Source organism: Vicugna pacos, chromosome 32 (genome assembly GCF_048564905.1).
Source record: "Vicugna pacos chromosome 32, VicPac4, whole genome shotgun sequence".
Classification (NCBI taxonomy): domain Eukaryota; kingdom Metazoa; phylum Chordata; class Mammalia; order Artiodactyla; family Camelidae; genus Vicugna; species Vicugna pacos.
Genome location: NC_133018.1, coordinates 5,815,328 through 5,828,107, shown reverse-complemented (window position 1 = coordinate 5,828,107; position 12,780 = coordinate 5,815,328). Strand labels below are relative to the sequence as shown.

The 12,780-nt window shown below is 35.5% G+C and overlaps 1 protein-coding gene across 7 annotated transcripts in view; it reads left to right on the top strand.

Annotated features, from left to right (window-relative positions):
• MTMR3 (myotubularin related protein 3) overlaps positions 1 to 12,780 on the top strand; it is a 112,718-nt gene that overhangs the window by 54,568 nt on the left and 45,370 nt on the right. For 6 of the 7 annotated variants that reach the window (XM_072953244.1, XM_072953243.1, XM_072953242.1 and 3 more), the window contains 2 exons: positions 4,115 to 4,168; positions 7,722 to 7,806. In XM_072953244.1, coding sequence (XP_072809345.1) covers positions 7,804 to 7,806 — 3 coding nt within the window. In that variant the 5' untranslated portion in view covers positions 4,115 to 4,168; positions 7,722 to 7,803. Of the gene's footprint in view, positions 1 to 1,749; positions 1,769 to 4,114; positions 4,169 to 7,721; positions 7,807 to 12,780 lie in introns of those variants that run through there. The other variant, XM_072953241.1, reaches the window with a different exon arrangement.

The following is a 12,780-nucleotide window of genomic DNA, read 5'->3' as shown; positions in this document are numbered from 1 at the left end:
ATAAGTAGGGGAAAAAGTCCAACTGAGGGCATTCAGCCCTATAAGAATATTGCAGTTGACACTAGAATTGCAGCTCTTTAAGGGTAGGAACTGCTGCATTCCTAGTGCCCAGAGCAGTGCCTGTCACCCCCAAGTGTTTGTCAAAAAATGATCCTCACCACAGGGAACTTATCACAACAGGTGAATGCAGTCATGCTTTTTGAACTGTCTTTCAGTTTCTGTTTTCTTTTATAGTTGACTTCAGCAACAAACGTTTTAGAAAACCTGAGATTTGGGGTCCTGTTCAGGGAGTAAGTCCAAACCACACTAGTTTTACTGAACTGATAAATGCTTGGATTTTGAGTAACACTAGTGATTATATCATCTCATCACCATGGAATTAATCGTCCAAACATGCCATAGAATCCTAGTTTGGGAAGATCATATCATCCATCAGATATCCAAAAAGTTACTAGACATAAATGAGGAAATACTTAAGAAGCTGAAAAACTTGCCCGAAGTAGTGGCAGTTGTAAATTCACTTAAATTTTAATATCTCTGAATTACTTTATATTGTCTCCACACTCAAGTTTTGCTGTCAGTGTTTCTTTATACGCAATGCATGTGCAAGAAAAGTCATTTCTTTGACATACTGTGAAAGTATTCTTTTGTTCAATGTTGCCTTCTTAAAAAGTTTCAAATGCCCTGTAATTATCGGGCATTTGAAAGTGAGACAGGACTTTGTAAGAAATACTTCATTTTTCTTTTGAAGTTAAAGCAGCACTTTTTTGACCAGGGTACACTTTAGCACCCTCTTCCACCCTTGTCCCCTCCCCAGTAAACACACACACATTTTAGGAGGACTGGACTTGAGTCTCTAAGTTTTCCCTTGTGAATTTGGTTTGGTCTAATTGGTTTTGGTAGTTTGGATTCTTTTATTATATAAATGGGTCAGACTGGTGTGCCCCCTTGCCTCTTTGCCCATGTTGCAACTGATACAGTAGTGGCATACAGTTGAAAACAAGCTATTCCATGCCAGGGTCCATTCCTTATTAGCCTTCTTGGGGCCTCCATGGTCTTCCTCTAAATCATTACCTCACTACCTCATTCTCTTACAGAAGGAGACTGCTTTGTTAGGTTCCCCTCTCCAAAATGCAACTGCACAGTAATATCCAGTATTATAATATTTAATAATCAAGTATGTTTTTTTTCTTTTTAGGGTTTTCTCTTAAAATAGATAAAATTCTGTCCATAGTATAATACATGATTGTAAGAATTTTCTCTTATTTCAGGTAACTTCAGAAAGATTTTTTCTTTCAACAACCCCCCACCATGGAACTTAGGGGTGACCATAGTTAACCCTTGCCCCACCTCACTGCCCTGGCTAGCTGCTTATTAGTGGTTTAATGTGTTTAAGAATCTCTTGTTAGACACTTTAAGTAATTGCTTTGATTTAACATAACCACTTTACATTCTACCTCTTGAGTTATATGACTGTTCAGGGTCACCCGAACTGTTCCTACTCTTGAGGTATATATGACTGGTAACACAAGATACCTTCTGGTTTCTTGAGAAGGTAGCTTGTGGCACTAGAGAGCTTCCTTCAGATTCACCTCCGCATGGCCTTTATCTAGCAAATAGTCCTAAGAGGCATGGGCAGTTTTTAAAATATTTTGTTGGCAATATTTCACAATGACATACTTGTTTCCAACCAAGTAGGTATTTGGTTGTGGTTATTGGTAAGAGGAGTCATTGCCGCCATTGAAGTAGACCCGCCTCAGTCTTTTTGGTGAGTCTTCCTATTGTTTGTTTCTTGTCCTGGAACTACTCCTATGGAAACTTTTACACAAGCACTTCTGTGTTAATGGAGTTCTCATCTTTGGCAGAATAAATTAAATAATTTCTCAAACATGTCAGATGCTTCTTGTAGTAGATAACAGTGATTTCCTTGAAGTAAATCTAATGCAGTCAATTCATTCTTACCCTTAGACTTGACTTGTCTTTTTGAATTTAATCCTGTTTTACCTCTAGTTACTGGCTGGATATACATCCACTTCAGAAGCCACCTTTAAAGTCAGTGTATCATAGCTGATTTTTCTACCCTTCGTTTCTTTTTAAATTAAAAAAAATTATTTTTTTAGTGAGGGAGGTAGTTAGGTTTACTTGTTTATTTTTAGAGGAGGTACTGGGGATTGAACCCAGGACCTTGTATATGCTAAGCATATACACTCTATCACTTGAGCTATACCCTCCCTCCCCCCTTACCCTTTGTTTCTTAACATCTAACTTCTTAACCATCTTTTTCCTACTTAATACAGGCCTTAAAATTTTACAGTTATCTTTGACACCTTGCTCTGCCTCTTTTTTTTCCCCCCTGTTCCTCATCAATTACCAAGCTCAGGCAATTAATGCTTTCAACTCACTTTGGTGTCTTCCTCTGCATTTTTACTATCCTTGAGATACTGAGCCCTTAGCAATTCATACCTGAACTACTGGTCGAGAAACATCCTAGGTGACTCTCCCCTTCCAGACCATCCTCCTTGCTTTCTACTATTTAGTACCACTTTCGTGTTTTCCCCCTGCTAATAAAACTTTTGGTTTCGTGCTGTTGAATGAAATACAGACTCCTTAGCCTGGCATTTAAGGTCCACAGCTGTGTCCTTTCTTTCTAGTTTTGTCTTCCTGAACACTACTGATACTCTGACCTGTTCTCTATTTCTCAAAAATATCGTGCTTTCTTCCCACTGTGGTATTAATAGCCATCCTATCTTGGCTTCCATTCCCTCTTTATTTAAATTCTACCTAATCTCTAAGACCCACTTGTTCTCCACTGCCTGTGACAACTCCCTGGGTTATCTCTCCCCTGAACTTTGAGCTCTTGCGTGTCATTGGACAGTTAACCTTGTAGTACTCTAACACATCTTGGCTTACGATGAACTATATGTCTCATCAGTTTTTTGCATTTAATACTTAAGTGCAATGTGCCTTCATATATGCTATTTTATCTGGTTTTTTTTTTAAATAGATAAGAACAAAGAGACCCAGCATCTGTTCTTTTTAACAAATGTTTTCTTATTATCCTACGTAAAATTCATAGATGATATAATATACTTACAGATGCAATTTTTAAAACTGATAACCTTACTAAAATAAAAGAAAAATAAAACAAAAAAATTGTAACATGTATTTCAGTGTTCAGATACTCAGCAAAAATTACTCTATCGAGAAAAGGTCCTACAGATTTACAAACCCCTGAACTTTTCTGCTGTACCGTGTTATACCTTAGTTTACTTACCAGTCAAGGTCAAATCTTGATACTAATATGATTTATATCTGAAATTGCACATTATGAATAGCTTATTTCCTTTCCAATATAGCATATGGTTAGTATGGCCTGAGTTACACAATTTAAATTAAAAGTCACTGAGAGACAAAAATACTTTGTGTAAAATGGTTAAAACACTTTATTATTGCATATTTAGCCTCCCCTCTTATGGTAAAAAGTGTTTCTGGAGGTTATGGGAATAACGTACTATATGAATGGACTCCTTATTTTAGGATTTTGATATTTTATACAGTCTTGTTTATATATATGACTTCATGGCATGTAAATAGCTCAAAAGGATGAGTTGTCTGCGAATACTGAGAGAAATTATTGCAGAGGAATTGGGTTGATAAGGTTTTTTTTTTTTTAATTTCTGAAGGTCAGATTGTTGTCTAGTGACAAGAATCCTTTGTCCAAGCCTAGATCTCCTGTGATCTTAGTTTTTTGAAAATACTTGTTCCTTTAGTGGCATAAGTTTACCTGAGAAGCCATCAGAAATAATGCTAGAGAAAAATCCTTAAATGGGGGTAGAGAAAAACCCTTAAATGTGAGTATTGATAGTTTCTTGGAAAATTCTGTCTGTACAGTTCTGCAGTTTCTAAAGACATACTGAGGCCTGACCAAGCCCATTTTGCACAACTAAACACTAAAGAATCTGTTGTTGACTAAATAGTTCATAGTGCAACAGTTTAAAACAATGTATTGTCATGGCATTCCAACTTGTAGAGAAAAATCTTGTGGGGAGATCTAAATGACCTGATACTTAGGGTATTTGTCATTGTAAAACTACTTTTTTTTTTTTCTCTGCAGATTTTCTTGTGAAACCCTTCTAGTAGAAAAAGTTCTTGGGATAAACTTCATTTGGTAAGTTTGTCCTTCCACCCCCAACCCCATAGTACACTCTGCTGTTTTGAGGCAGCAAAAAGATAATTTACAGGTAAATTTTGGAGGTCTGCTTATCTGTATACATAATTATTTAGATGAACTCTTTTATGTTCACTTTAATGTTAAATCTCTAAATTTGGTGGAGTTTTTTTTCCCCACTAGGACTCAAGTCAGATTATTTTTTCCATATATGATTGTGCCATAGTACAATATACTGTGCCTAAAATCTTGTATTTAAATTGAGATTAAATGAGTTGGAGCCTTAATCATTTGTTTAAAATAGTTTTTAACATGATGAAGTAGCTTTTAATTGAAACTTTGAGTTTTCTTAAATTGTTAAATCTGTGAAAATCAAGGCCTCGTTACTAGACTTAGTGGTACTAATGTGATGTTTAACTAGAAAATAAGTTTTTAAAAGTTTCAGTCCTGTTTGCAGTGTGGGTATTAATCCCTGTCCTGTCCCTTTTTTATAGACTTGTGTGGATCTGTTACTACCTAAGTCTTTATTACAGCATCTTGTTTCTGTCCTCTGTTTAATTTATGAAATTATCTAAGTTTATTGAAAAGAAAAGTTGTTGCTTTGGTTCCCCTTTTGTTTTAGTAGCTCATAGTCCAGCTGGTTCAGCCATTAAAAACCGAGTGTTCCACAAAGCCTGCCTTGAGTGCCCAGATAAGAATCCATTTCTGTCTTTTGCATCCCCATGGAAGTATATTTCTAAATCTTATCCTACTGTCTTATTATGTTTGTTATCCCACAGGATTGTGAACACCTTGAAAGCAAGAATTATCTTCATATTTGAATTTTCAGTTCACATAAACGTTCCCTGAATCCAGTGTTTTCTCAGTATGATTTCGTTTTAATTAGGACTTTTGTTTTTGTGTTCTGTGTGTGTATTTGGTAATAAGGGAGAAGAATTAGATTCTGTGGTCCTAGGAGAGATTAGTTATCATCTTGTTAATTCAGGATACTGTTTCGTTCCTTTCTATGTAGGGAAGGATTCATATAGTACATATAATGTGTCCTTGTAGTCTAAGTCATTCAGTAGCTTACTTGGCTGAGCTATTGAGCTAAATTACAGCTATTGAGTAAGAAATGGAATGATTTCTTCTTAACAGATGCCTGAAAGACGAGATGCTGTGTTAAGTAGGAAGTTTTTAGTCAGTGATTCTGTTCAGGTTGGCTCTTGAGTCCTTTTGACATACCCTTAATAATCTTTGATAGTTCCCTTGCTTTCCAATTTAATATGTTCCAGAAGCAACTTACACATTTTCTGTTCTTGACCTGTAATTGGCTATTATTTCTAAGGAGCCTGGGCTCTTTTTGAAGTGGAAATTAGTATTTATAGACCATAGTATAGATGCTTAGAATGCTCATTGGTCCTGGATCGGTCCTGTATCTTTTTTCTTTTCATATGATATCACCTATATGTGGAATATAAAAAAAAATGACACAAATGAACTTATTTACAAAACAAACAGACTCATAGACACAGAAAAGAAACTTACGGTTACCAAAGAGGAAAGGTGGTGGTGGTGGGGATAAATTGGGAGTTTGGGATTAGCAGATACACATTACTATATATAAAATAGATAAACAATGACGTCTGACTAGGAACTATATTCAATGTCTTATAATAACCCATAATGCAAAAAATATGAAAAAAAAAGATGTATAACTGAATCACTACACGGTTGTACACTAGAAACTAACACAACACTGTAAATCAACCAGACTTCAATAGAAAAAAAAAGCATATTTGTTTTTGTTTACATTTCTGCTACAGAATAGGTACCAACCCACCCCTCAAGGTCTCAGAGGCAGTAATACAGTTACAGCCAGATAGCAGTGTGGTCCCATAACTTTTTTGCAGTAAGATTATTTTTAGTATTTCATGAAGGGTTTGATTACATTCATGCTCCTCACCTACAGTTTTTTTTAATTGAGCTGTAATTCATATCACATAAAACTCGCCCTTTAAAACCATACAGAGTTCAGGAGTTTTTAGTATGTTGTGCTAAGCACCACCATTGTCTAACTTCAGAACATTTACATTACTCCACAAAGATACTCTATATCCATGAGTAATCATTCTCTGTTCCTTCCTCAGCCTAACTCCTGAACTGCCACTTAATCTTTTTATCTCTATAGATTTACAGTTCTGGACACTTGATATAAATGAAATCATGCAATATGTGGTCTTTGTGCCTGGCTTCTTTCACTTAATGTGATGTCATTCATGTTGTATCACTTGTCAGTATTTCAGTCCTTTTAATTGCTGGATAGTATTCCACTGTGTGGATGTACCATATTTCTTTATTCATCATTTGATGGACATTGAAGATATCTACTTGATATCTTCAACTGAATATCTGATAGGCATCTCAAACATAACATGTCTAAAACAGAACCTTTGATTCCCTGTTCCCCCTCCTGTACCTCTGCACACAGCGGGGAATCCATTTTTCTTATGGTCTTTTCTCATCAGTAAATGGGAAATCTTGGCTTCTAGTTACTGAGGCTAAAAAGTTTGACTTCTCTTACCTAATTCATTAGCTTAAATCCTGTGGGTGGTAATTTCAAAATATATCCAGAGTCTAACGATACTCATCGTTTCCATCACTACTATCTTCTAATAGATCTTCCTGCCTCCTCCTGTGTCCCTTAGCCCCCCAGCAGTCTAGTCTGTTCCCACCCTATAGCCAGAGCCATCCTTTAAAGTAAGTCACCTCATAGCACTCCTCTGTTCACAACTGCTCAAGGCTGTACGTGTTCTGGGCCCTACTACTTCTTTCATGTCCTCTATTCCCTCACTTTCACTGCTCATAATGAGTTTACTTTGAATATTGAATCATCCTAGACTCCTCAAAATCTCCTATATTCATGGAAGTTTAGCAAACCAGAAATCATGGCTTTGCATGAAACAAATTATTTTTTTTCTAAAATACTTGCTAATGTTCTTACTAGCCTGTCTTTGATTTTCCACTTAGGTATTCCTCCCTCATCCTTATAGTTGTTTTTAAAAGCCAGGTGGAGGTATTAGCACGGTTTATGTGTGTTTCCAGTGAGTATAGAATATTGGGACAAAAAGGCAAATTTTTTCATAGTTTGTTTACTAAATAAACTAGTTTAGTTCCCACAGATGGGGAGATTCATTTTGAAGTTACAGATCACCACAACAACATCCTGTAATATTGCAAGAATATTATTTTTGTATTTGCTGGTTGGTTTTAATTTTATTGCTTTATTATTTTCATCTAAGCTTTATAATATTTTTCATATTACTATCAACATCAGGAACATAAGCCTTTGCAACTTTTTTGCCCAAATAGGTTATGGCTAGGAAGATTTTCACAGGGGAATTATGGAGTTTAGATTTGATTATTGGGAATTGGTTGGGTGATAGCCAACTTTTTCTTGACTGACATTGGTCAAGTCTTTAGGTCCATGTGTATGTAGTTCCTTTAATTAAGGTATGGCCATTTGGGGAGAAATTCCCAATTTTGTCCTTTTTCTCTCTTTTACTTTTTCAAGACCCAGGCATAAAGGAAAGAAAAGCCTTGCCAGATATTGAAGAAGGGACGGGGATCTCTCCTCCTAATCTTGTCCTCCTGTCATGGTAAGTACAAAGAAGTAACAGGAAAATTGGACTTGAACTCAGTCCTGACAAGTGAATACTAAAAAATTCGTAGTTACCCATTTTTGTTTTTGTAAGAAATCATTTCACTTTTTCTTCCTCAGAACTGTCCTGTTTCCTTCTATTATTTGCTTAGTAGTAATAATTATAGAGTATTCTGTCAAAGGCAGGGGTCCCTGCTGCTGGGGGCGGGGTTGACCGCATCCAGTCATTTCTCCAATGTGCTCAGTAATAAATGCCCTCCCTGGTGGCGCACGTGGCACAAAAAGCCAAAAACCCCCAAACAGAGAAACTATTAATTTTAATCCTATGAGTTAGATATTGTCTCTTACTTTTCAGTCAGGTGGTAAATGAAGTCACGACTAAAATCCAAGTTTCTTAGACTTTAGGTTTCTTATTCCTTTTCTAGGAAGCCAAATAGAGTGAAAAGCTTTTCTCTGTGTGTGTGTTGTGTGTAGGAGAATTATGATATGGTCGTACATGTACTCTTCATAAAGTTTACCTTTCTGAATAGAAGCAATTCTCTACCTTCTTAAGGCAATATTTTTATCCCAAAGAAGATGAATTAGCTCTGCACACCCCCTGCCTATGTTTTTGACTGAAAAGAGCATGTTGTGGACATTTCAATGACTGGTGGGCCGTTTAGGGCCCAGTTCAGGCAGAGAAGATGGAGCAATGAGCCAACCACATTTCTATCAACCCTGCTTTAAGGCTTAAAAAAGACATGATTCTCTGTAATATTATCCTGCTTCTAACTTGGTGATGTTTCCTAGATCCAAACTTCATTTTGTGCTGGTGCACAAAGAAGGAATTGAAAAGGCCATGTTAATTTCAAGCTTCATTAGGGATGGGTGGAAAATGCTTTTCAAAATTAAAAACAAACTAAAACAAAACAAAAAAACTAGTTGTGCAGAAGTGTCATATTAAAATGAGGAGAAAGGTAGCTAATTGCTCTCATCTTAAAGCTGTGCCAGTTTTTTCTTAGTTTGGGGCATAACAACTTTCTGATGTATCCTATCCCCAAACACTAATGAACTTTTAATATTTGCCTCTAGACTATATTTTATTGGTATTGAGTTGGTTTTTTTAGTTAAAAAAAGTTTTTTTGCCCTCTTTTTGTTTCTGGTATTGAGTTTTTAATGAATTGGAAAGGTGTTTGCCTAGTATTTATATGGTATGTTTGCCAGTGCTAATGAATAGCAAATGATAGCTTTTGAAAGCAGCTATGTTCTGTACTTGAGGGGTTGTCCTTCATTGTGTAACAGCTACAACGGAGTGGTCCTCCTTCTGGTGCTGCTGGGGTCTCTGGTGCCCTGCAGACAGTCTTCCTGGTGCACTCTGGAAATAATTCTTTATGCAGTAGTTGGGGAGCAGTATGGCCATGTGTTTTTTTGTTTAATCACTTGTAAAGCAGCATTATAATAAGTTTTTACAAATACTTAAATTTACAATTCTACCACCAAAACCCATGGTTGTATTCCTTTCTAACTTGTTTATGTCCATATGTATATTTTACGTAGTTGGAATTAAAACATAATTAAGTTTCTGTTTTGCTTATTTCACTAAATAAATTAAACATTTCCCTTTGATTCATTGGGTTCCTAATTTTTTTTTATACCAGCTGCATAACATTTTCCAAGGTGTTGAACCATTGATTTAAGTAATACTAATTAATATTTTCTATTGTTTTACCATTTTGGTTATTATGGCCTTAATCCTTATTTTTGGTGCAGAGAATTCAGGAGCACTGAATTTTCTTTTTTCTTTTTTTTTAGTGTATACCTCTGCACTAGATTGAATAACACTGTCTCTCATACTTTTAAAGGTTCTTAAATTAGATCAAAGTGCGTCTTTTTTGGGGGGAGGTTAAGCATTAGGAAAATGTTTTCATGTTTCATTGTAGAAAATCTCAAGCCTATACAAATAGGCAGTAGTATAATGAACCCTCGTATGTGCATCAACCAGCTGCAATAATCATCAGTTCATGGCCACACTTGTTTCTTCTGACTCCTTCATCCCCACCTCTTTAGATTATTTTGAAACAAATCACAAGCATTATATCAAAGGAAATTGTATTTTTGATGGCCTTTAATACCAGTCTTAAGAATGGTAGCTGGAATTGATGATGGAACTGATAATCACTTTGACTTTTACATTTGCCAAATGTTCCTACACACATTTCACTCTTAGGAGTAGGTAGTTTTTTTTATTCCGAAACGCTATATATGAATTTAGTTAATAGCTGTTTTCACTGATCAGCCTTTGCTCCACATGTTCTTTAAATGTTTATCTTTAATGTTAACTTCCCCTCTGCAGTGTAGACTTAACTCTCTCACCTGCATAGTTCAGCCAGTAGCAGAAATTATCCTGGAACTGTGGTGACTGATCCCTTTTTCAAGATTTTATCGGTGACCGTAACGACCTTACAGAGCCGGTGCCAGATTCCCCAGTCCTCGGTGTTCCTCAGCAATACCAGGAAATTGACCATGTAGAATACATTCTTTCTGCTGCTAATAAATTACTGCTTATAGCTAGCCTAGGAGAAATTTGTTTGCAAGCCTCTTATCAGGCCAGCATTTACCAGATTATTTCATCCTTGCCTTCTGTCTCTTTCTAACTCTTACTCTATCAACCAACTCAAGGTTGGCCTCCCTTTTACCTATGAAACTAATAAATGAGGCAGTTAATTCAGCTTACATTTAGCCAAGCAATACTTAACACCACTCTTTTTGGAAAGTCGGTAAATAGTTTATCCTAATCCTAATGCCTTTTTGTGTACAAGGGGGAAAAATAAATTCAGAAGCCTTACAGGTAATGTGAACTGAGACAGTCTTGGTTGATTGAAGTGTAGTCAGTTTACAATGTTGTGTCAGTTTCTGGTGTACAGCATATTGTTTCAGTCTTACATGTACATATGTATTCTTTTCATCTTTTTCATTATAGGTTACTATAAGATATTGAATATATTTGCCTGTTTCTCTAGTGTTTTGGTATTTTTTTAAGCCTGCTGTATTATTTCAGTGCTATGCCAATTACAGATCAGTAGAAATTTAGTCAGGGAATCACTTAAAATAATGGGTATCTCTATAAAATGATCTTGAAAAGAATAAAAGTTTAGGCCTTACCATTATGGAAAACAGTATGGAGATTCCTCAAAAAAAATTAAAAATAGACATCGTATGATCCAGCAGTCCCATTCCTGGGCATGTATCTGGAGGGAGCACTAATTCAAAAAGATAAATTTGCTCCAATGTTCATAGCAGCACAGTATACAATAGTTAAGACATGGGAACAACTTAAGTGCCCATTGACAGATGACAGGATGAAGAAGTTGTGGTATATTTATACAGTGGAATACTACTCAGCCATAAAAGAATAAAATTATGCCATTTGTAGCAACCTGGATGGACACAGAGATCATCATTCTAAGTGAAGTAAGCCAGAAAGAGAAAGAAAAATACCATGATATCACTCTTAAGTGGAATCTAAATAAAGAAGACACTAATGAACTTCTCTACAAAACAGGAACAGACTCACAGACATAGTAGACAATCTTACTGTTGTCAAGGGAGAAAGGGGGTAAGAAAGGATAAATTGGGAGTTTGAGATTTGTGAATATTAATTAGTATATATAAAATAGATAACAAGTTTCTTCTGTATAGCACAAGGAACTGTATTCAATATCTTGTGGTAACCTATAATCAAAGAGTATAAAAATGAATACATGTATGTATATGTATGACTGAAACATTATGCTCTACACCAGAAATTGACACATTGTAAACAGACTATATTTCAATTAAAAAAATTAAAAAGTTTAAGCCTTACATATTTATGTGAGTTTAAAAAGTTAATATTTAAAAATTTCCTTCCATGTTTCATAGCATTTCTTGCCTATCCCCTATTGGTTTATGAGAAAAATCTTGCTAAATTCAAGGTTTCTCCTGTCCTTTCTCTTTAATTCTAAGTGCAAATACTCTGTGTTCTTTTAAGTCAAGAACTACCTCTTAAGGATAGAAATAGAATTGGTTAAAAAGAAAAAGGCTATTATAGAAAAATCAGTTCCTTTCAAATATGTCCCTTATTCTTTCACCCAATCATTGATTTCAGAAGAAATGAGTGGAAAGGAATAGAATGGAACTGAGCTCTTCAGCTAATGAATTATTTTAGTGTTTGTAGGAGTGGAGCCATTTGTATGCCCTAGGTAATAATATTTTTGGAGGCTCCAAGCCACTTCATATCAACCTGACTGAAATATACTAGCTTCATTAAACTTTTATTTAGGTTTTTTTGCTATGAATAACTGAATAGATTTTTATGCTTATGCTTTTGAAATTATTTGATTATCAGCTGTGATTTCTTGACAATCATGGTGAATATCTAGCAGTCCTAAGGAAGTGACACTATTAACATATAGTTTGTTTAATAAGAGTCCCTATTTAATAATGACTGAAGTTTAATACTTTTTTGTAACGTTTCATGAACCATTTTTATAAAGTTTTATTTTTAAAATTGAAGCCACTAATTTCTTTCTACATTTTAAATACCAAACTTTCAAAAATACCTTTTAAAAGCTTGTGCTTCAAGATAAAATGGCCCCTTAGACAGATTGGAATGGGCCCGTTCAGCTAGAGTAGCAATGATACTAGTTCTGTAGGTGGTAGCTAGGTGAGCGAGTGCTACTCAAGCTTCTATACGGCTCTTCTTTTCGTCACTAGGAGAATGGTTTTAGAGAAAGTCTGACTTAAAATGAAACAGCTTTAATTGGTACAGTTAGTGGTACCACGTTAATGGATTCAGCCAACCCAGATTAACAGGGAAAGTTCCAGGAAGTTCCTAAAAGCAAAACCTGAATATGCTGTGCACTGGCAACTATTTACATGACATTTACTTTGTATAAAGTTTTATAAGTAAGCAGATATCGTTTAAAGTATACAGGAGGATGTGCGTAGGTTA